General features: G+C 42.7%; 2 protein-coding genes across 14 annotated transcripts in view; both read left to right on the forward strand.

Moving 5' to 3' along the window:
- osa (trithorax group protein osa) overlaps nucleotides 1-8,345 on the forward strand; it is a 113,987-nt gene extending 105,642 nt beyond the window's left edge. For 9 of the 10 annotated variants that reach the window (XM_089728703.1, XM_089728710.1, XM_089728704.1 and 6 more), the window contains 6 exons: nucleotides 56-143; nucleotides 598-835; nucleotides 2,592-2,672; nucleotides 4,938-5,225; nucleotides 5,589-5,669; nucleotides 6,059-8,345. In XM_089728703.1, coding sequence (XP_089584829.1) covers nucleotides 56-143; nucleotides 598-835; nucleotides 2,592-2,672; nucleotides 4,938-5,225; nucleotides 5,589-5,669; nucleotides 6,059-7,945 — 2,663 coding nt within the window. In that variant the 3' untranslated portion in view covers nucleotides 7,946-8,345. The remainder of the gene's footprint in view (nucleotides 1-55; nucleotides 144-597; nucleotides 836-2,591; nucleotides 2,673-4,937; nucleotides 5,226-5,588; nucleotides 5,670-6,058) is intronic. The other variant, XM_089728711.1, reaches the window with a different exon arrangement.
- Nucleotides 8,346-8,715: 370 nt separating this feature from the next.
- On the forward strand, nucleotides 8,716-24,029 carry LOC114239323 (uncharacterized). Of its 4 annotated transcripts, XM_089728714.1 has the most exons (14): nucleotides 8,716-9,008; nucleotides 9,848-9,954; nucleotides 12,601-12,684; nucleotides 13,887-13,956; nucleotides 14,325-14,416; nucleotides 15,629-15,748; nucleotides 16,878-16,983; nucleotides 17,332-18,084; nucleotides 18,902-19,015; nucleotides 19,766-19,882; nucleotides 20,898-21,008; nucleotides 21,632-21,742; nucleotides 22,807-22,990; nucleotides 23,784-24,029. In XM_089728714.1, the coding sequence occupies exons 1-14, from the start codon at nucleotides 8,895-8,897 to the stop codon at nucleotides 23,858-23,860; spliced, it is 2,160 nt and encodes a 719-aa protein (XP_089584840.1). In that variant the 5' UTR covers nucleotides 8,716-8,894; the 3' UTR covers nucleotides 23,861-24,029. The 4 variants fall into 4 exon arrangements, with proteins under 4 accessions (XP_089584840.1, XP_089584841.1, XP_028025274.2 ...); XM_089728715.1 differs by lacking the exon at nucleotides 18,902-19,015; XM_028169473.2 differs by lacking the exon at nucleotides 12,601-12,684.
- Nucleotides 24,030-24,366: the final 337 nt, after the last annotated feature.

Genomic DNA, 24,366 nt, shown 5'->3' on the forward strand with positions numbered 1-24,366 from the left:
ATTAGTGCATAATTTGAATTTATAATAATTATTGTAATTTTGTTGAAACTTCCAGGTTACCAGCAAGGCTACGGTTATGAGTATGGCCCCCCGTACCAGCCCAACAGGCCGGTCTACCCACCCTATGGCCCTGAAGGTGACAGGTGTGTGTTATATAAATTTTTATTTAATTGAGACTTCAATGACTAATTTTAGAAGACTAAAATATCTCTTAACTGTAAATTTGGCCTCAGTTGATACTAATTTAATTTCTTACTGTTTTCTGTTATGACGTATCATATACTGTAAACAATTTTTTTTATTGCTTTAGGGGGTGGACAAGCCCACAGGCCACTTGGTGTTAACTGGTTACTGGAACCCATAAACATCCACAACGTAAATGCCGCCACCCACCCACCTTCAGATATGAGTTCTAAGGTCTCAGTTTAGTTACAGTGGCTACTCCACCTTACAAACCGAAACGCATTACTGCTTCACGGCAGAAATAGGCCGGGTGGTGGTACCTATCCGTGCGGACTCAAAGAAGTCTTACCACCAGTGATAGTGATATTATGAAGTTGACAAGTGTTTTTAATAAGAATGTTATTTATATTACAGGGGGTACCGTCCGGGCGGCGGCGCTGGCGGAGGCGGCGGCGAGTACCAGTACGGGGGGTACGGGGGCGCCTACCGCGGCGGAGCGCCCGCCCCGCCCGGCACGCCGCCCCCGCCCCCCGCCGCGCAGCCCTACCCGGACTACTACCGACACCAGCCGCCGCACCAGCCGCAGCACCCGCCCCAGCACCCGCCCCAGCACCCGCCGCAACACCAGCCGCCGCATCAGCCCCCGCACGACGTACGTAACACCGGTCCCCCCCACGACCGCTAACGATACGACCAGGCACGCTGATTCACTGTCAGACACGATATTAGTATTGTCTTCGATATAGAACTGTCAGCTTATACGCTGCGGTATTAGATATCGTCTCTGTCAGTGAAACAGTGATTTAAACCGTAGCGGAATTTGGTTTGCTTTACGAGGTAAACAAAAACGTTTAAAATCAAAATTATTTGAATCAAACTCACTAATTGATACAACGGCAACAATTCAATTGTTGCTCTGAGTAAATCAAACTCCGCTATATAAATATTCTACCATATAATCTAAAGCACTCGGAATGAAAGTAAAAAAAAAAAAACTGTAGTGTTTTAAATTGTATTGGCTTACTAGTGAGTCTTCTTATATAATTCTCTGTATCTCTTTAAGGCGATGTATGTCTAATTTGCGCATGTTAAAAATTTAGCACAAGAAGCGTTGAACTTGCTATATAATGCATTGTGTGAGTTTAAATATATACACAGGAGTCGTGTCGTTTGAAAACACGTGGCATGTTACTGTAGGAGGTTTACAAAGAACATTACATACGTATGTGACGCCACAAAGTAATCTGTCGAATCTCATCGATGTAGCTTTTGTCGTCTGCATGCGCCGCGCATATGTATGTTGTAATGCGAAGTATGTAGTGTCGGCGCGAGCCGCTAGTCTTTGATTTATGTATTTTATATGAAAAGGAATATGCCGTTGAACTTATTAATATGGAATTTTTAAATTTACGAGAGTTTTGTTATTTGCAATCTCAATTTCGCTTTTTAAAGTAATATTCTTATAGGTATGTAGTTTATTTATTTTTTATGGAAAATTTTGACAACTTGTTATGTAGTAAGCAAGGTTAGGGAATTGGAGTTTATGACATACTAGCAATATTTCTTTCTGTCATCGGAAGGCAGTCTGTTAAAACCGTCTTGTGGCTTTATCATCATTGTAATGCCTATTTCTGCAGCAAAACAATCGTGGGTTCCGTTTTGAAGGGAAATAGTCATTGTTAAAATGGACAACTGCAATCACCTGATGTCTGTGGGGCCCCGGAAACTGCTTAACAGTGTCATGTGGGCCACGAGTCCCACTATCTTTAAAAAGAAAATCGGTGCACACGTGTAATAGGGTAAGCTATACTATTATTGGCACGTTCCCACCGTGACTAGCTCTCTCCTTTGAAAAGAAGGGTTCGCCTTAAGTTATTTTCAATTTCTAAATCTTTATAAGTAACTAATTGGTTAAAATTGTGACGTTATTGTTTAATCAGTGAACGTGACAACAAAACATCAAGTGAACCGTAAGTTTGTCTACTTGCAATGCCTGTAAATAAAACTTATGAAGTTATGTTTGTGCATTAAATATTCAATGTTTTAAATCTGGTATTAAATTTGTGTGGTCAAGATGATAAAAGCAGAGAAAACACTCACAGATTCACAATGTACAATCATAAGTAAAGTGGCAATAATTGTAGAGTTTACCCTAGCGGCTCGCACGGTGTGGTGTAGCGCCGCAGTGACGTGTGCGCCCACCCTCAGACACAGCCCACTGAGTTTCTCACCTGACCTCAGTGGGTCGCGTTTCCGATCCGGTGGTAGATTCTGCGAAGCACGGCTCTTGCTAGGGCTCGTGTTAGCAACGTTGCCTCACCTACTAGTTAAGGTTACGCTGATATAGTCTCTCAAGGCTGTCAGCTTAGGTAGTGAAAAAAAAAAGACGTGTGTGTTTGGTGGTGCAGGCGCAGAGTGTCGGTAACCTAATGAGCTCGCAGCTCGCGCGGCAGCTCGTGGCGCCCCTGCCGCCCGCCGCGCGCCCCTACGTACGGACGCCGTTTGTAACCCCACGCACGCACTCCACGCCGCTTCCTCGCGATGTCTGCCCCTTGCCCCTTGCATCGATACAATGTTAACCACAACACAGAGTTGATAATAAACGTACAGAGACCAAGCTTCTAAAGAGCGAAAAAAATGTTACCTGTTCGGATAGAGTTGGCACAGGGAATTAAAATTTGTCAGCTTTTTTAAATATGTATATTTTTTTTACAAATGGCTTACTCTAAATCAGCCTTTCCCAAATTGGGCGACAACGCCCCCTTGTGGGCGCTGCAGGACTAAAGGGGGGGCGGTAAGAGACCCAGAAATAAAGGGGGGCGTTGTGTAGATAGAGGCTTGGGAGGCGATTTGTAATTTCATCTAGGATTTATAGTTTCACTCTTAAACACCGACTGAACTCTCGTTAAAGTGGTTTCTAAGTAGGTGAAAAGTGGGGGTGCTAAAAAATAATCTATTCTCAGAGTGGGCAGTAGACAAAATAAGTTTGGAAACCCTGCTCTAAATAGTATGTTTTTTTGTATTTTTAATAATTTGTTATACCTCTTAATGGAATGATAAATTCTAAATCTAATATAAAGTTTATAATCAATGGGAAAGCACTTGCACAGCATATCAAATTTACAATCATATATGAGGTATCTGTCTGATCTAAGTAAAAATTAAATTAAATTATTATTACTTACTTACCTAGTGGAGTCTTTGTATTTATTTAAAAAAGATGTGTTTTTATTTTTTCGATTATTGTTCATGCGCTCAGTACAATAAACCATATTTTACACTCTTTCTAATTCAAATTTGAGCACTGGCCCAACCAGTATAAACAGGTTTCGTTCCGTACGTGACTCATCTTACTTGTAGTGATGTACCTACCGTGGTGCGGCTGTTTGAAACTTTGTCTCTGTACGTTTATTTACTCTGTGACCACACTAAGCACCACACATGTATCAACGAACATAAACACTAACATATTCAATCTTACTGCACTCCAGTTCAAGCACAAATGCAAAATTATGATTGTGTCTCTACTTCTATGTTAACAATGCTAACTGCAATATTTTTAAATTAATTAATAGTAATATGTACAGAAAATATTTTTTTTTAGATTACAATAATGAACTATTAGTGTAATGTATTAAAATTTAAAAAGTGTTTTGACTATAAGACATTCTATAACTAATATATGACTCACAGACAGTAAAATGATAGATTAGCTATTGTATGTATTTTTTTATCTCTGCTGATAAAAGTTGTGATGTTTATGAAAATATACACAAGTTGTTTGTACCTCATTTAATTACCATTAGAGAAAAAAAAAATACACTGTGCTATCAAGTTATTGAACATAATTTCATCTAAGGCAATTATTATTACTACTTACTACACACAAGACATTCGCGAGGGGCAGAAATCATTCGTGGTTTTGGCTTCATTTGATATTACTATTACGAATAATATTTACCACTCGCTTAAAACAAAAGAAATTATTCAGCTGTCACTGTTTATTATTTCTTCTCTTAATTATTTTTTTTTTTCGTTTAACAAAATTTTTGGCTTGCGGTGTGATTAATTGGCTTTTCAACTCGACGCCGGACACCGGCATCTCATTAAAATTTCGTTCGATGGTTCAAAATTTAACAAAATTAAAATAATCGAAACATGGAAGTCAAGGTTTAGAGTGTGTGGTGGTGGCTTACGATGAATTATTACCTACCGGTCACTAAATCATGTGCATGCGTTCAGTTTCATATATTATATTTATCATGTTTGCTTGGCTACAACGTAATGGAGCCGTAGCTTCTGTGTAAAAATATTTACGAAAATCTATTAGCGTTTTCGTTAATCGATTTTTGTATGAAATAATCATTTTAATGCGTACTACATTATGGGTGCACGGCCAACGTAAAATTTACTGTCGCTTCTCGAACTCACTATTTGCGTCCGTCTAAGGTCTATTGAGTTAGTTTAAGTTGTTGATACAACGGTTAACGGTGGAACTTGTTCTTAAACATCGATAGTATATAATGTAAATTGAAAATGTATTTATATATCGTTTTGGAAAATTGACGCATTTAATGAGGTCGAAAATTATTTCACTCTGTATTGTGCTTAAATGATCAATGTTTTCGATACATATTATAAATAATTGATTGTTAATTACCTATGTTGTTGTTATATTGATTGACAATACAGGGTGAAATCGCAGTGAACTGTATAGTTTTAATAGATTGAGAACGTTGGAATTGTGTGCTCAGTATGGGGGCGGCAAGCCGATACCGGGAGGCGGGGCTGCCCCGGGCGGCGCCAGCAGTCCGCGCCGACATCCGGACTTCGCGAAAGGCGAGGGCGCTGGGTACGCCGGTGCGCCGGGTGCGGTGGGCGGCGTGGGCGCGGTGGGCGCGGCGGGTGCCAGGTTCGGCGGCGCGTGGGCAGGCGCCTTCCCACGCGCGCCACAACCGCCCGCGCCCTCGGCAGCGTGGCGCCCGCCGCCCGCCGGCCCCCAGCCGCCACCAGCCTGGACACACCAACCTTACCCCTCACAGGTACAGAACAAAAAATATATATTTACAGAGATCATTTTTGCCACGTACCATCCGGCTTTGGAATAAGTTCCCCTCCACGGTGTTTCCCGAACGCTATGACATGTTCTGTCCTGTCGCTGTCCATACCACCGCTGTACGTAAAAACCACTTACCATCAGGTGGGCCGTATGCTCGTCTGCCTGCTAAGGCAATAAAAAAAAGGTATAGAAAAAATAGAAAAAAAAACAATCTTAGTTTTGATGTTCGTTATGAACTGCAGTAAAACAGTACAAATGTGTAGATTATAAATAGTTCTGAACAATTTATTTAATTTATTAATTTTTAATTAATAAATTGTTAATTTTGAAAATGCCCTAATTATAGACGAGCGGTGGTCCAACGTGGGGCGGAGCGCCGCGACCTCCCACCCAAGACGGATATCCACCATCATCTGTTCCATCGACTGTAAGTTCATTTTTTTAGCATAATTTTCTAAGGAAATACAAAAATATCTTTGGGAACTTATTATTAGATAAACCAAATGCAAATACATATTCACTCATGTTCCCCAGGATTTTATCATGATTTTAAGATATATTAAGGTCACGATATTTTTTTGCTGTGACTAGCAAGCACTATGACCATGTATGTAACCAGCAGGAGAAAACTCAACAATTGTCCTGAATGTATTTATTTAAATATGTCATTAACGGGAACGAAAAGAAGAGCTCATAGACGCTCTAACCTCTAAGTGTTAACCCGATCACTAGTATGTGAAAAACAGGCAGGGTGGTGGTTACTCACTGGTACATATTAATTTTAGAGTTTTAATCAATTATTAAACTTCATTACAGGGCGTGACGACAGCTGGAACGCAAATAAAGCGAGAACTAACGTTTCCCACTGAGTGCGTCGAGGGCACCGTGCCCAGCGCAGAGAAGCGGCGGCGACTCACCCGCGCTGACGTGGCCCCCGTCGACGCCTGGCGTATCATGATGGCCCTCAAGTCCGGCCTTCTGGCAGAAACTTGCTGGGCGCTCGATATCCTCAACATTCTACTCTTCGACGACAATTGCATAGGATACTTCGGACTCCAGCACATGCCGGGCTTGCTCGACCTGTTGCTCGAACACTTTCACCGAAGCCTCAGCGACGTGTTCGACGCGCCTCCCACAGATGAAGATCCGTGGTATGCGCCTCCTCGGTCGCCGACACCTCCCCCCGCCCCGCGACCCGCCGCCGCCCCGCCCGACCCCGCCCACCGCGTGCGGGTGATCTCCGGCGAGAACTACACGCTGCAGTCACGCCGCCGGCATCCCGTGCACCTGCGCTCCGATGACGAACTGTTTGCGCCAGAGGACGAACCCGAAGATCCGCCCGACGGCGTCCAGGACGTGCTGGAGCCCTGGCAGCTCTCACCCGCTCCGCCGGCCGCCGCCCACCTTGTGCCCTGCTTCCGGGCCGAGCATCTACATCTCCAGTTTGCGCGCGTCATGCCGGCGCGACGGCGGCCCTCCCCCCCGCCGCCCTCACCCGCACCCGAGCCCCGCCTCGCCACCCCGCCCCCTCCGCCGGAAACGCCGCGACCAGATTCCGACGATCTCGATGAACAACCCATGGATCTAGAACCGGAGCGCAGGCCCGCTCTAGTGGTGCGCGATCCAGCCGGAGTCCTCAAACGGCGCCGCCTCGAGGATTATGAAGACGAATGTTATGAACGCGACGAACCCAGTCTCAATTTAATCAGTGAAACAAGAGACGCTCTGGCGCGACGTTGCATCGCCCTATCGAACATTTTGCGCGGACTCACTTTCGTTCCCGGTAACGAAGTAGAATTTTCACGGTCAGGTGCGTTCTTGGCGCTAGCCGGCAAACTGCTGCTGCTGCATCACGAGCACGCGCCCCGAGCGGCCCGGGCCCGCGCCTACGAGCGCGCGGCGCGGGACGACGCGGACGCGGCCGCCTGCTGCTCGTCGCTGCGCGGCGGGGCCGAGTGGTGGTGGGACACGCTGGCGCAGCTCCGCGAAGACGCCCTCGTCTGCTGTGCGAACATAGCGGGCGGCGTGGAACTTGCGGGGCAGCCCGAGGCCGTGGCGCGGCCCCTGCTGGACGGCCTGCTGCACTGGAGCGTGTGTCCGGCTGCCGTCGCGGGAGACGCTCCTCCGGCCGCGGGCGCCGCCTCCCCTCTGTCGCCGCGCAGGCTCGCGCTGGAGGCGCTGTGCAAGCTCTGCGTGACGGATGCGAACGTGGACCTGGTGCTGGCGACACCGCCGCGCGGTCGCATCGCGGCGCTGTGTGCCGGGCTGGCGCGGGACCTGTGCCGGCCGGAGCGGCCTGTGGTGCGAGAGTTCGCCGTGAACCTGCTGCACTACCTGGCGGGCGCTGGCGAGCCGGCGGCGCGCGAGGTGGCGCGACACCCTCCGGCGGTGGCGCAGCTGGTCGCCTTCATCGAGCGCGCCGAGCAGACGGCGCTGGGAGTGGCCAACCAGCACGGCGTGGCGGCGCTGCGGGACAACCCGGACGCGATGGGCACGAGCCTGGACATGCTGCGGCGCGCGGCCGCCACGCTGCTGCGGCTGGCGCGCCACCCGGACAACCGCCCGCTGATCCGCCGCCACGAGCGCCGGCTGCTCTCGCTGGTCATGAGCCAGATCCTCGACCAGAAGGTGGCGCACGAGCTGGCGGACGTGCTGTACTTCTGCAGCCAGCAGCGCGTGGACGACGACCTCCAGGAACATTGAGTCGAGTGATAGTGACTGTGAGTGACGGCGGACGGTTACCCCGCGGGTGCTCTGTACATATAGGCTTACGGACCGCCGCCCTCGCCGACTGAACGAAACTTCTTTGTTATTTATGTCCATGATGGTTTATTTACACGGATGTCAATGTGCTATAATCGATTTCTATTGTTCGATTGAGAAAGATGTATTATAACTCGTAATTTTGATTTTTATAATAAAATGGGACTTGAATCTGTTTATTGGTTTTATGATGGAGAATTTATACCGAAGTACCCTTAGCGCCTTTGTCTATAAGAGAACCTAGTGGAAGAGTGTGAGGAGCTTATGTGGGCTATAAGTTTAGTTAAGTTTAATGTGAATTATTACAATAATCTATAATATATTGAAATTGAATCTGAAATTTTACTTTTCTTTTGTTGATTGGCTTTAACGTTACTTTCACCTTTCGTGTTGGAACAACACTTCAGTTTTCAATCATTAATGCAGCTCGTCCTGTTTGACCTGGAAAACGTTCCCACGTTCGTGGAGATAATAGAGAAGATTTCATTACGACTCTGATTTGAATTATACAGCCTGATTTATACAGTCATGCACAAAATTGATGATTATAATTTATGAGTCGAACTGCATTTATGGTTAGGAATAAATTACAAATACTACGCTCTCGATCCGCATAAAATTTTATTTCACTCTATTCTAAGTCAACCTCAGTACAATACACGAATAGATTTTAGCTTTTTAAATTTGAACTTCGGCAAGCAGAAGAGAAAAGTCAAGTTTATTGTTATTCTTTATTCAACTTTCACCTTCTGTCACATTTGATATTTTTTCGGTTTTGTTATACTTGAAAATTCTCTTTTTATGGTTACGAATCTGGAACAAAATTCGTGGAGTCAAAATTGAAACAGTGGGTTGCTCTGATGTCGCGAGATCCATTTGATTATATTCGATGGAGTGTCAGCCAAGCGATAGCAAAAAATTGTTCAAAGTATCGGACTCAAAATGTAAGCGTGCGAGGAAGAAACGGGAGGGACAAGACAACGCCAATGATGAAATATCTAGTGTAAGTTTCTGCGCCAGTAGTATCTGGGGCCCATTTTATGTAATAACTAAACTAAAAATTAGAACCAATGCTGATATATAGGAGGTGAAGGTCATCTATGTGTAGTGTACCCATGTGTAGATAAAATGGTATAGAAAATTTTCTAGTCTAGTTACGTCAAGTCACACGGTTCTGTGGCTCCAAATTAAGTTTTACTATAGGAAATATTAAGATACATATTTACATACTAAAAATATACTTATTAGAAGACGGGCGTAAAAACGAATATTTGCCCGAAGTTTTTTTATTTTATTTTTTATTGCTTAGATGGGTGGACGAGCTCACAGCCCACCTGTTGTTAAGTGGTCACTGGAGCCCATAGACATCTACAATGTAAATGCCGCCACCCACTCACCCATCGGTATAGTTACAACGGCAACGTTCAAACCGAAACGCATTACTACTTCACGGCAGAAATAAGCAGGGTGGTGGTACCTACCCGTGTGGACTCACAAGCTTTCCTACCACCAGTAATTACGCAAATTATAATTTGGCGGGTTTAATTTTTATTACACGATGTTATTCCTTCACCGTGGAAGTCAATCGTGAACATTTGTCAAGTTCGTATTTCATTACAAAAATTACCACACCCCTGCGGGATTCGAACACCGTTGCAATGCTAGAGATACGAATGCAACGGACGTCTTATCCTTTAGGCCACGACGACAAGTGTGAACTGAAGTTCTGCGAAGGCTTTGTTTTGTCGCAAATTGGTTCATATTGTTTTCACGATGAGGAGTGGGTACCTACATGGTTAGTGATAATTTGAAAATAAAGATTAAACTCCAGTAAATCTACAGGGCTCCCAAGCTACCATGTGCAGAGTCAATTCTGCCAAACCAAGTCTACAGGAGTTGTTTGTTGCCCAAAATTCCGAAGGACGGTCTGATGTCAAAAATGTGAAAAGGTTCAGTATATATATCTCTGTCAGATTTATTTTTTATTGCTTAGATGGGTGGACGAGCTCACAGCCCACCTGGTGTTAAGTGGTTACTGGAGCCCATGGACGTCTACAACGTAAATGCGCCACCCACCTTGAGATATAAGTTCTAAAGTCTCAGTATAGTTACAACAGCTGCCCCCGCCTTTCAAACCGAAAGGCATTTTACTGCTTCACGGCAGAAATAGGCGGGATGGTGGTATCTACACGAGCGGACTCACAAGAGGTCCTACCGCCAGTAACCAGTTGATTCAACCAAATCTGAAAGTACTTTATAAATCAATGGTACAGTATTCGGTTTTTCGGTAAGCGTGTCACTCAAACAATGGGTGCCTGTTATTCAGTGCTTTAAGATCTTGATCTAAATACTTCTATTATTAAAGAAGATTGTCGTTTATTTTCTGAAAATGAATTTAGAAATGAAAAGAACAGTACATATTTTTAGAAAAAGTAAATATTAACCCCTTTGACTTCCATGTAAGTCACCGGTGCCCTACGCGGCGCACTGAAGTCATATGTCGATTTCTGTTACTAAGCGCCTGGATTGCCTTCTTTTGTTTTTAATGTATGTTTACACATGGTCTCTGTTTTACTGGTCCGTTTTGACGGATACATTTTTTTTCATCGATGGAGCATGGAGTCGTATGAGCGACTTCACATATGGTACAGTATTCAGTGTGCTTAGTGCGAGTTTCCTAGCGTTCTCGATAGCGTAAAAGTTAAGCTAATTTTGTATGCAGTTGGAACAGCGCCCCCCCCTTTTTTTTTTAACGCTGGGGAATCCATTTACGGATACCCGGTCGAGGGGGGTAACGGACCGGGTTATGTCGGACTCCGGCGCCTCCTGAGAGGAAGAAGGGGAGAAGAGAAGGACCGAGGTCCTCCACCTCCCCCAATTTCTCACAGGAGACTACGCCTTGAAAAAGGCGCGCGAAGCGCTTGCCCCGCAGAACGACTACCAACTAAACCCCATCGAGCTCCACCACACCGACTACACGAAACTTACGGTACCGCGGTGCGCGCCGGAAGTCTCGCCTTAGCCGGTACCCGTACTAATGTTAAGACGGGATCTCATCCCCGGGAAAATCCCGAAGAACATCGTCTCGGGAAACACACCGTGAGCCACCTTGCACCGCTTCACCACCGGACCAACAGTCGAGTGCCGGGCGCCCCCGCACTCGGCACTCGATAGTCCCTACGAGGGCTGAGCGGCGGCCTCTCGCACGCGCCGTCCACCCCGCCTTCTGCGCTGAGGAGCTGAAGAGGGATGCCATTCCCTTTCGCGCTCCTCAGCCTCACGAAGCGCCATGATCAAGTCACAGAACCCGGCCATGGCCTCCCACAAACTCCGGTCCTCTACCATACGGGCGACGACAGCCCGCAAAGAGAGGTCCTGCCCCAATACCGCGACGAGGTTTCGCCGTGGGTTGGAACAGCGCCCCTAACGGCAAACATACGCAAACGATCCCATTCCAGTACAAGTATGAGCTAACCTTTACGCTATCGAGAACGAAAAAAAAAACTCGCACTAAGCACACTGTATACAGTAAAAAAAAAAACGGTCCGGTAAATTATGACATTTATTTATTTATTTATTTATAACTTCTTATACTAGAAAGTATAAAGGCGGACTTAATGCCATAGGCATTCTCTAACAGTCTACCTTAGGGGAGTGCAGAGATGAAGCTTGGTAGGTGTAGTGTGAAGGGGATATTACTTAAACATATATTATGTGTATATATATAACATACATAATACATAGTACTTAAATAAATACATATACATAAATATATAGACATTCCGTTTTGTCATCGAATACTGGATGAACGGAATATGTATCCGTCATGTTTCCGTACGGTTTTATCGGATAGAAACTGTGCGGGGGTGAGGGGGCCGGCGGGCGGTGCAGCTAGACTAAGTTTCACCATAGCAGTTTTTTTTTCCTACCTATGCTGATAGCCTTGAGAGGCTATTTCAGCTTCACCCTAACGTTTGTAGGTGAGCTCACGGGGCTCAAACCGGAGAGTTGCTAACACTGACCCTAGCAAGAGCAGTGCTTCGCAGAATCTACCACCGGATCGGAAACGCGACCTACTGAGAAGATCCGGCGAGAAACTCAGTGGGCTATGTCTATGGGTTAATTAGCTCGTCGAGTCCTTCGTCGCAAGCGACGGTTCGACGAGGACGGTTACCGGTGTTTGTGGTGCCTAAAAGCACCGTTAATGGATCAGGAGGATCCGTAATGAGTATAGCGGCGGTATACTACGAATTTGCTTGTGAACATCGTATCCAGCAATGACGGATACGTTGAACGTTATACGGTGCCTATGTGTGAACAAAGTATAACTTTTTGTCGTATCCGTTAAAACGGGTACCGTATACACGGAGACTATGTGTGAAGGTAGCCTTAGTGTGAGAAATAGATTCTTTCTCAGTATCTTCAGGTTCGTCTTTCCCAGAGTATACTAGATATTACGGCGCCTTAGTAACATATATCGATATAATTACTGTAAGGCACTGATGACTTACATGACAGTCAAATGGTTAAGGAGCTCATATTGTGCTTCCTTTGACATACAATTTAGCGGGAATCTTATATATTATTCTAAATAGGGAATTGAGCAGTCCATCTTTGGCTCCATCTCCAATGAACGAACATCGATCATTCCGATCACCGAGACGGCATCGACGATCAACGTATGTTTTCTCTGTAAAATAATAATATCAATAAATAGATAGATTGACCAATCATTGGTTACATTTGTGTTTGTAATACGCTTGCCTCCATAGCGTGAATGCCCCTAACCCATGCATCAGCTCGCTGAGTTTCTCGCCGGATCTTCTCAGCGGGTCGCGATTCCGATCCGGCAGTAGATTCATTCAGTTCAGTTCAAGCAGTTGCTCTTGAGTCGTTAGGTCTCCTTCGGAGGCGCTCGGGTAGCTGTTAGCAAATCCCACCCCTTCTGGCTGAGCCTTTCCTCGCCCACCTGTCCTGGTGAAACTGGAAAGGCCTCCGGGCCACCAGTAATCTTTCAATCATAAAAAAAAAGCGTGAATGCAGCACTTAGCAGACGTCTGATTTGTCTCTAAAAGATTACTCGGTACAAGCATAAAATCTTTAAATCGGATAGAAAGATTCATGTTCCGTAAAAATCGGCTTCCGTATTTCTTTAAATATAAATTATTGCTGTTATTATCGATAATGAGCTAATATAGCATCTAGTTTATTTACTCTCACATTAGCGGGAAATTTGGATTTAGAAATAAATAAGTCAATCACACAATTTTATAAACGCTTATGATGTTTTGGTAGGTTACAGTATAAGATACCTAATATACAAAAGAAACGGAGAAAAGGAAGCTAGGCACTAGCTAGGATATAGTAATTACATTATATTCTGAACAAATCCGCTGCAAGACTTGGATCTCGGTAACCGTACTTGTCGAACTCTGCAAAGAGTTCGACGTGCAACATAACTCATGCATGAGTTCGCTAAGTTTCTCGTCGGATCTTCTCAGCGGGTCACGATTCCGATCCGGTAGTAGATTCATTCGCGAAGCAGCTGCTCTTGAGTTGTTAGGTCTCCTTCGGAGGCGCTCGGGTAGCTGTTGGCAAATCCCACCCCTCCTGACTGAGCCTTCTGACTGAGCCTTTGCTTGCCCGCTTGTCCTGGGAAAACTGGAAAGGCCTCTGGGTCACCAGTTATCCTTCAATCATAAAAAAAAACGCTACTAGTATGCAGGTATTACACCAAGTAGGTCGTGGGCTATCTCAACTCTATCCCAACACAGATAGATAAAATAATGCGATGAAATGGATATAGATAAATAGAGCTGAATAATGTGTAATGTCTTATTTAAACTGGGTATTTTATGTTTTAAATTTAACACAATTTCAGAAGGGACGGCATTTCACTTGCTCTGAAAGCTGGAATGGTTTCAACGCCTCGATCCATCTCTCCCAATCAAGTAAGATTTGGAAGTGTGTGCCTGTGTGTGTGAGTGCGTATATGCGTGCGTGTGTGTTGGAACGAAGTTCCTTATGGGACGATGCGGAGGGGCACCCTAACCGGGAAAAAACCTAATGCACACAGTGTACGACTTAACTTTGTAATAACGTACAAATTAGTAATGCACGCAGTATACAACTTAACTTTGTAATAGCGTACAAAAATGAATTTTTTTTTTATTTTCTTTATACCTCGAATAGAACTTAAAATTAATATTTTTATAATAAGGAATTTCGTTCCTATCCGGTGTCCCACTACACCACACATCTTTTTTTTTATTGTTTTACCTTTGGAAAGCCTTTTCTATTTAATTTTTATAATTTTCAGGAAGGTGACGGCGGCATTGATTCTGTACCTCGAGATCAAGACTCCTTCATTTATGCATTCCTCGAGGAAGCTATTAAAAGGGATAAGAAAAAGTATGCTTCTAATGATGAGAGACCCCGTGAACTATAAGTAGAAATATCTAAATTTGTTTATGAATGATGGAAATTCGAAAAAAATCATTTTGTTTTTTAAATGTTCTGATATTTTAACGTGATTTAAAAAAATATTATTTCGAAAAAGAGTATTGATAAATTAAATTGCATCTATAGCTAGCAGACAAAGAAAAGGAAAAAATCAGTTGGAGTGAACAGATGAGATTTTTTTTTACCCTACCTAAGCTGATGGCTTAAGAGGCTATTTCAGCGTAACCCTAACAAGTAGGTGAGCTCACGGGGCTCAAACCTGACGTTGCTACACTAACTCTAGCAAGAGCAGTGCTTCGCAGAATTTACCACCGAACGGAAACGCGACCCACTGAACTGAGAAGATCCGGCGAAAAACTCTGGGCAGTGTCTGTGGGTTAATTTACTCGCCGAGCCCTTCGTCGCAAGCGACGGGTTCGGCGAGAACGATGACCGGTGCTTGAGGTACCTAAAAGCACCGTTAGTGGATCGGGAGGATCCAAAATGACAAAATTCTTGTGACAAGTTGTTCAGTCTTTTATATTCCTTAGATGGGTAGACGAGTTCACGGCCCACTTGATGTTAAGTGGTTACCATACAGGCCTTATCATCAGTAAGTACGCAAATTGTAATTTTTATGTGTGATTAAATTTTTGATTTCTCTTACACGACTTTATACTTACCTTAAGTACGTATATAATTGAAAAACATTGACACAATGTGCCCACGCAATTTGAATACCGGCACAAGTCGTATACGAATTCACCGAGCTTCTCACCTTTAGGCCACGAAGATTTTTTCCATTACAAAACGTCCACAATAAAAGAGAAAAGAGGTACAAAAAATTTGTTAGGTTTCAAAAATTTTAATCGCTAATTTTGCGCGATTTCAATTGAATATGCAATTTCGAAAAGGGCACATCTCTGAAAATGTAAAATGTTCAGGAAATGAAAAAAAAACTGATCATTTTCTAAAGCAGTGTAAAATTTAAAATATTAACTTTTGAGATATACATAGTGTTAATTTCCAATTGAAAATTAGTGGAATTATTATAAAATGGGTGTAGGTAAGCCTCAAAACTATACGTATATGAAAAAACGTGTTTGACAAAATATGCGACATGTGCCCTTTTCGAAATTGCATATTCAATTATACTACTAGTTAATTATGATTTTTGTTTAGGCAACGACACCGCAGACGTCACGATCGCCATGGAAGCTGTGAGCGAGAAGCCTCCACTCCTAGAGAGCACCGACGTCACCGACATAGACGGGACGACGTGCCTTCTAAAGAACGCGAAAAGTAAATATAATAATGTTATAGTGAAAGGCTATTTCGTTTAAGTTTTATTGCTTAGATGTGTGGACGAGCTCATTACCCAACTCGTGTTGAGTGTGTCGCGACTCACTTACCCGCCACTACTTGGGCAACCGCCTTACAATTCAACAAAATCGCTGTCGCTTATGAATTTAGGCAATCATACATTATTGTCGTTCAACACTTCGGAATCTTAAAAAACTGAGGGCAGTACATATCGATATTCGCTTTGTTACCCATCGTCCGTGTCAATGCCTTTATTACTCCTACATGTTGGTTCTTTTTCATACCACTTGTGTTATAGTTTGTTTGTGTATATTTTTATCTTCAATAAACTATTCAAAGCAGTACATATTGATACTCACTGTGTAAACCACCCTTCGTGTCAGCGCCTACCTAATACAGTTAGAAGCAGCACTATACTACTACTACTACATCTACAAGTGGTTACCGGAACCCATAGACATCTACAACGTAAATGTCGCCACCCACCTTGAGACATGAGTTCTAAGGTCTCACTTGCAACAGTACGATTACCCCGCCCTTTAAACCGAAACGCATTATTGCTTTACGGCAGAAATAGGTTGTGGTACCTACCCGTGCGGACTCGCAAGACGTCCTACCACCAGTAATTACGCAAATTATAATTTTGCGATTTGATTTTTATTACACGATGTTATTCCTTCACCGTGGAAGTCAATCGTGTGATCATTTGTAGAGTACGTATTTTCATTTGCAAAATTGGTACCCGCCTGCGGGATTCGAACACCGGTGCATCGCAATACGAAACCAGACGTCTTATCCTTTAGGCCACGACGACTTTGGTAACTTAATACGCGATATCTTTGTAATTAAAGATGCGTTTTATTTGGTATTCGCATCAAGAATTCGTTGTTTTTAATTGAACATCAATTATATTTACTACATTCAATTATGTAGGTGAAGAAGTTATTTTGTCATGATATTTTTTCCTTTGAAACTTTAAATGGCTCTTTTGTGAAATTACAAAAATATTGATTCAATCAAATAGTCTTTAATCGCCGATATTGTATTTAAACAAACGTAATGCAAATATTGAAGTTCACGATAAAAACATTATGAACTGGATTTTCAGGCCAACTAAAGACGTATCTCCGTCGCCGGGGATTGATCAGACTGCACTTTTCGAGACATTTGCGAAATTGTGCGCTCAGATGAACGATAAGAAAGTATTTCCAGTGGTAATAATGCAAGTTTTTTTTATTTATTGCTTTCATGGTTGGACGAGCTCACAGCCCACCTGGTGTTAAGTGGTTACTGGAGCCCATAGACATCTACAACGTAAGCGCACCACCCACCTCGAGATATAAGTTCCAAGATCTCAGAATAGTTACAACGGCTGCCCCATCTTTCAAACCGAAACGCATTACTGCTTCACGGCAGAAATAGGCAGGGGTGTGGTACCTACCCGGGCGGACTCACTATATATCCTACCACCAGTACAAAGTGTGCACCAGAAGTGCATTCGTTGTTACAAAGCTGTTTAAATTTTTGCCATTGAATTGACTCAATTTCGGGTTCTGTTACAGCCACGAACGCAAAGCCACAAATCTCTACAGTGTGAAGTGACGCGACGCGACTCTTACAACGTTGACCGGAGCCACGAGCGGTACAAGAGCCACGATAGATCTAGGGACAAGATCGAGTCGAACCGATCGAGGTGTCACGATATCTATCCAGATGTATCTCGCAGCAAGGGTAGAATCGACGAACGGATTATCGATAGATGCGCCTCGTGCTACTCGAAAGATATTCCCAAATATGCGAGCAAATTAGTAGTGAAGCATTCAAAAATGGAGAACGAAGATCGATATCCCGGACGCGACAGTCCCAGGAGCGAGTACGATCGTTACAGGCAACCGGAGCGAGACACGGACTACGCAGATAAACGAAGATATTTTGAACAGAAGGCGTCTAGGAGCTTTGAGGTGAATCGAAATGATGATAGATGCAGACGGACGTCCAGGAGTGATAACACTAGGAGATACGATGAGGGAAGCGATTGTAAGAGATACGTTGGAAGAGATGGCGAGAGGGACAGGAAGTATGATGAGAGAAAATACATTGAGAGATCCAAGTATTGTGATAGAAAACCGATTGAAAGTCGTCTGTCTGTCGCCGAACAGAGAAGCAGGAGGAACTATGATAGAAATTCTGTGGAATCTCGCGAGGACGAAGGCAGGGATAGATACTCGGAGAGAGAAAGAGATTCGGGGCTTAGCGTGGCCGACGGAGAGACGAGCACTGCGAGCGGGAAAAGTAATTATTTGAGATTTGTCAAGGTTCGTTTTCTTACTTACCTTAAACATTAACAAATTTAGTTAAAGCCAGCTGCAGACTGCAAGTTGGACAAGCCTTTTTGGGGTCTGAGATTTGTATCACATCATGTACATACAGTTAACACAATACAATAATGGCGAAAAGTTATAAAATGGCGAGCTTAACTCAACGATTGAGTTATCTACCAGTTAACCGTTCTTAAAGAGGGAGAGCTTTACAAAAGTGGGTAGAACAGTACAATCTAATCAATTTAATTATTGATACAATACGCAATAACAATAATAATAATAAAAAAAACACATAATCTAATGATGATCATGACGATGATCATGATGCTAAGTGTTGAGGTATTATCCTTAAACTAAAGAATCCCTTGTTTTTCCACAAGTGGGTCCGATTCCCTTGCCGAAATAAGTATCAGGAAGGGGCTAGAGCTGGCTTTAGCTGGCACAGTGCTTGACAACGCTGAATAAAGCATTTTGTGTGATTATAATATGTCCATTTCGCGCAAAGGTATATCCAAGTTCTCTTCGAATAAGTTGTCCCATTTCTCCCACCTTCGATATTTGGAGTTTGGGGCCATATGATTATATTTATTAAATAAATATAAATTGATGCTAAAAAATTCTATCATCACATTCCTTCTTCAAACTTCTTCAAGCGAGGCTTGTGGAGAGTACTTAACGGTAGGCAGCGGCTTGGCTCTGACCTTGACATTGCTAGTCCATGAGCGACGGTAACTCCTCACCAACAAGTGGGCCGTGTGCACGTCTGCCCACAAGGTCAATAAAAAATTTATAAGAATATTTTTGTTTTTAGCAAGAAATCACAGAACAAAGAGAAGCAATGGATAAAATGATGAAATTGTGGAAGGAACTAATGAGGTGTTTTAAAGGGGTTTCACAAACTCCAGGACCAGATAAAAGTGTTCATGTTAGTTTTATTGGAGCTTTGTCTATCTACGATAAACGATAATCAGGCTTTTGTTACAAGCTTTTATCATTAATCTTTGCTTCACAGTGTTGTTGTTGTAACTCTTGTTACTTTCCGTGTTGTATTAAGATTTGTTTAATGTAACTGTTTCTTGGTATTCTTTATCTATTTAGTTCATCTTCATGTTTGAGAACGGTTCTCTTAAATCCGCAATTAAGTTGATTGGCATTTGTTTTTCTTATGAAATAATAAAAAAAGTTGTGTAGACGATATCTTTAGTTTGCTATTGTATAAACATTGAGAAATTAATGGTAAATGTTGATAAAATGGTAATTGGTGGCACCTCTTGCCATTTTTAGTTATCATCGTAACAACAAAAATATAAATTTTCACGATTCGATCCGGCTCGAAGAACCAAAAATGTTAGTTTTGTTCCGTAGGTACCACCACCCTGCCTATTTCTGCTGTGAAGCACTAGGTAACGCGTTTTAGTTTGAACGGTTTGGAATAGCCGTTGTACTGTAAAAACTAAAACTCATGTTTCAAGGTATGTCGCGGCATTTACTTTGTAGATGTCTATGGGCTCCGATAAGCACTTAACAATCAGGTTGGCTGTGAGCTCATCCAAACATCTAAGTAATAAAGATAAAAAAAGGGGAATATTACCGACACAGACGCGTTATAATTGTGAACACATTGCAATAGCGCAATAGTTTCGATGCAGTGTAACCAAATTGTATGTCCGTTTAGGAGTCCGCCTCCAATGTCCGCGAGTCGGCAGCGGCGCACCTGCGGCTGTGGCGCGAGTGCATGCGGCGCTACGAGACTGTCGCCAGAGACGTGGGAGACACTGACGCCAGACTTATGGTTACCACATACCACGCATTGCTTAATCTTTGTATTTTTTACTACCCACGTAACTCCCCAACCCCCTTGTCACCCACGTAACGTCACAATACTCAACCCGCGTCCACCCAATGCTGAGTGTTGGTCTCATTGAATGCACCACATTCTCTTCTAATTCACAATCTAATCCACCATCCTTCTACGCACAGATAACCCCCACTGATAATCTTGGGGGTTATCTGTGCTTCTACGTAATGCAACGTGAACCAATAATCGGCTCTACAAAAATGATACTTGTCTTGTAAAACGGCTACATCATTGTTCGAATCTAAAATTTTGATGAGAAATCAGAAGGAAGATGGTCAATGTGAGCCGCCAATATCGACAGCCAATGAAAATTATTGGCGATCCTACGTGGTCGCTGTCCCAAATTCATTTTCCAACAGCACAAGTGCTGCGAAATTTAAATAAAAACATAAATAGTATGTAGTGGAAATAAAAATTAAATTTTTTTTGGCATATCCTCAGAATACCCTTTTTTTCATTATTATTATTATTATTTTTAACTGTATTTTTTGACTTGTTTTTTTGATTAATGTCAATATTTTTAATTATTTAAAAAATAGATATTTATTTGAGAAAAAACAAAAAAAAGCCCGCTGAGTATGTTTCGCCGGTTCTTCTCAGGACTGTGGCTTTTTTTGGAACCGGTGCGGTGGTAGAGTTAACATTGTTATTTTTATTTTGACATTCAACAAGTGTGTCATACTGACATCTAAGTTGAAATAAATGATTTTGAATTTTGAATCTGAATGTTAGGCCAAAGTAATACAATTATACGGCCTTTGATAGGAATAAATTATACAATAACATTGTGTTGAGTTATTGAGTTAGATAGAAAGTCCAATACAAGTCTTTGTTACCTTAAATTATAATACACATATAAATATAAGCACGATTACAGATTGCGTCTATGAATTTTTTTATCGAATATTTAATGAAACACAAAGTATTGTTCTATTTCTTTATTTACCAGGAAGAAATAAATAAGCAACGCTCCGAGATGGCAGAGATGGCGTCGATGTGGCAGGAGTGCTTGCAGCGCTATCGAGACATGAGCAACGATTTCAATAACTTAAAACAGAAGGTATGCTTAGATTGGTGGACGAGCTCACAGCCCACCTGGCATTATGTGGTTACTGGAGCCCATAGACATCCACAACGTAAATGCGCCACCCACCTTGAGATACAAGTTCTAAGGTCTCAAGTATAGTTACAACGGCTACCCCACCCTTCAAACCGAAACTCATTACTGCTTCACGGCAGAAATAGGCAGGGTGGTGGTACCTACCCGCGCGGACTCACAAGAGGTCCTTCCACCAGTAATTACGCAAATTATAATTTTGCGGGTTTCATTTTTATTACACGATGTTATTCCTTCACCGTGGAAGTCAATCGTGAAAATTTTGTTGAGTACGTATTTCATTAGAAAAATTGGTACCCGCCTGCGGGATTCGAACACCGGTGCATCGCTCAACACGAATGCACCGCACGTCTTATCCGTTAGGCCACGACGACTACATATGTTCTAAGATCTCAGTATAGTTACAACGGCTGCCCTACCCTTCAAACCGAAACGCATTACTGCTTCACGGCAGAAATAGGCGGGGCGGTGGTATCTACCCGCGCGGACTCAAAAGACCAAATTTTGAATTTACCAATAAAAACAAGATAAAATTCTTGTAAAACTTTCATTAATTGTATGGACAGTTAACAACTCCGGAAAGTCCGACTCGTTTACCGGCGCCTCCCGCGACGTGTGCCGAGGGCGAGGTCAATGCACCCGCTGCGCCGTACCGTGTACCGCCGAACTACCCACAAGTAAGATTAATTCCTATACACTGTCAACGTTGTTTAGTGGTTTTTCTCACTGTGTTACAACTTGTATTTGGTAGGTTTTTGATAGACCGGTTTTGCGGGGTAACTCTTGGTGGCTGACGCCGTGCAGTGCCTCGCGCGCCTTTCTCAAGGCGTAGTCTCCCGCCAGGAATTGGGAGAAGAGGAGGACCCCTGTCTTCTTCTTCTCCCTGTTCTTCTCTGGAGGCGCCGGAGTCCGACATAACCCGGTCTCTTACCCCCCTCGACCGGGTATCCGTAAATGGATTCCCCAGCGATTAAAAAAAAAAGTTTTTGATAGATACAATTAATAATAATAATAAAACTGTTTGGTTTGGTGAGTTTGTACATCATGAGCTGTGTATAATGAGTAGAGGTCGGAGTAGGTAGATTGATTTAAGGTCGTTGACGTCAAACGTAGAGGATAATATGGATATGCCTCTAAAATACCGGAACTTCATATTTATTGTGATATTTGTTCCGGAATTTTGAAATTATCATGAATCTGTGTTTAAGGTGAAAAACGTATTAACAATATTAATCTACGCTACCAGTACTAGCTAACGGTGAAAGAAATCAGTATTTTATTTTATAAAAAAACACCATGGAATAGTTACACCGTATTTTGTCCCTTTCTATTGAATTAGAAATGACGCTTGTCAGTATGAGACAAAACTTAGACAGGGTTTTTGTTATATTATCTCAAAAATATAGAAATTGTATCTGTATATTGTATGTATGGAAATTAAAAATATTTTTTTTCAATTTAAAAAAAAATCATAATGGCATGTCCATTTTATAATATCTTGACGCAAGTATATAAAATCAATCTACCCACCTCGACCACTGATAATGCGCGACCATGGTCTGGCGTGTTATCAGATTTTCATTAGTGATACATTGATGACATTTTGGTACCCTCTGCGAAATGTCTAGAACTGCAATTTTTTGACATCTTTTATTTATTAAAAAATATATTTATGTAGCTGTCAAGCAATAATAGACATGTGAATGTTTCCTGATGCCGGTATGTAATTTGTGTATTCCAGTTTCAGGCGGCCGGTCGTGGGGCGTGGGCTGCGAGCGCGGGTCCGGGGTCGGCGCTGCGGGGGCGCGCGTCGGTGCCGCCGTGGTGGTGGGGCGAGCCGCCGCGCTCCCCGCGCAGACGCTCCTCGCCAGACTCCCGCGGCTCCGGCGGCTCCCGAGAACGGAGGCACCGACATAAAGATAAAAGTAACTATAGTGGAATTATTTTGTCCGTGCAGTTTGCGTCATAAAAAATCGGAGCGATGAAGCGAGTATTTCGCTCTCTCTTCCACTCACGAGCCTTATGGACGGGTATAGAGATGCGCGTTATTGTTGTCGATAAGCGTTATCGATAGTGTATTTAGTTTTGTCAGTTTGTGGGTTAGTGATAAAAATGAAAGTAAAAATCACTAATCGAACACTACATTACACTGGTGGTAGGACCTCTTGTGAGTCCGCACGGGTAGGTACCACCACCCTGCCTATTGCTGTCGTGAAGCAGTAATGCGTTTCGTTTTGAAGGGTGGGGCAGCCGTTGTAACTATACTTGAAACCTTAGAACTTATATCTCATAGTGGGTGACGCATTTACGCTGTAGATATCTATAGGCTCCAGTAACCACTTAACACCAGGTGGGTTGTGAGCTCGTCCAACCATCTACGTAATAAAAAAAAGGCAGCGACATGGCTCTGCCCCTGGTATTGCTGACGTCAATCAGCGACGGTAACCACTTATCATCAGCTTGCACGGGCAATAAAAAAATTTTGAACCCAGAATAAGGTTATTTGGTAGGTACTAATATCGTGCGCAATATAGTGAAGTATCTATCTAGCAAAAAAAAAAAATCTGAAAATTGGAACAACTACATATTTACTATTTTTTTATAAATCAGCATCAATTTAAAAATTGTTGTGCTAATGATGTTAATTATTTTATAATCTGCACAACTCTGTTGTCCACTGACGATATAAGTTTGATTTTTAAGTTATTCTTATTTCAGATGAATCTCGTTACAAAGAAAAGTCCAAACCAAGTGGGGCTCGATCAGAGCACAGACATAACAATAGGAAGAGATGAGCGAACCAAAAGCACACTATAAAGTATACCAAAAAAAAAACATACAATATTTTTTAAGTGTTAACGTGCATTTGTTTTCGATAATTTATACTGTCAAGTTTTGGATATTTGTAACTTTTAATTTTTTAAATACCTGTTTTAGTCACTAATAAATATGATTGAAAATCCATTGGGTATTTTTTTTTTTATAGTTTCTGCGTTTTTTGACTTTCCTTTTACTACCTAAATAGGTAAATGTTAGGAGCCTAAGGGGCTATTCCAGCTTTTTGCGAATGGTTAGGTGAGCTCACGGGCTCAATCTGAGAAAATTTGCTAACACTAGCAAGGACTGTGGTTCGCAGAATCTACCACCAGATTGGAATTGAGACCTTCTTAGAAGATCTGACGAGAAACTCTGGTATAAAAATGCTTTACGTGCACTCCTCATATCGTTGCTACAATAACTAATTTGAGAGTATAATTCTTCGTATCGTGTCGAGAACCTATTGGACTATTAGTTTTATTTT

The sequence above is a fragment of the Bombyx mandarina genome, chromosome 07 (assembly GCF_030267445.1).
Source record: "Bombyx mandarina strain Sakado chromosome 07, ASM3026744v2".
In the NCBI taxonomy this organism is placed as follows: domain Eukaryota; kingdom Metazoa; phylum Arthropoda; class Insecta; order Lepidoptera; family Bombycidae; genus Bombyx; species Bombyx mandarina.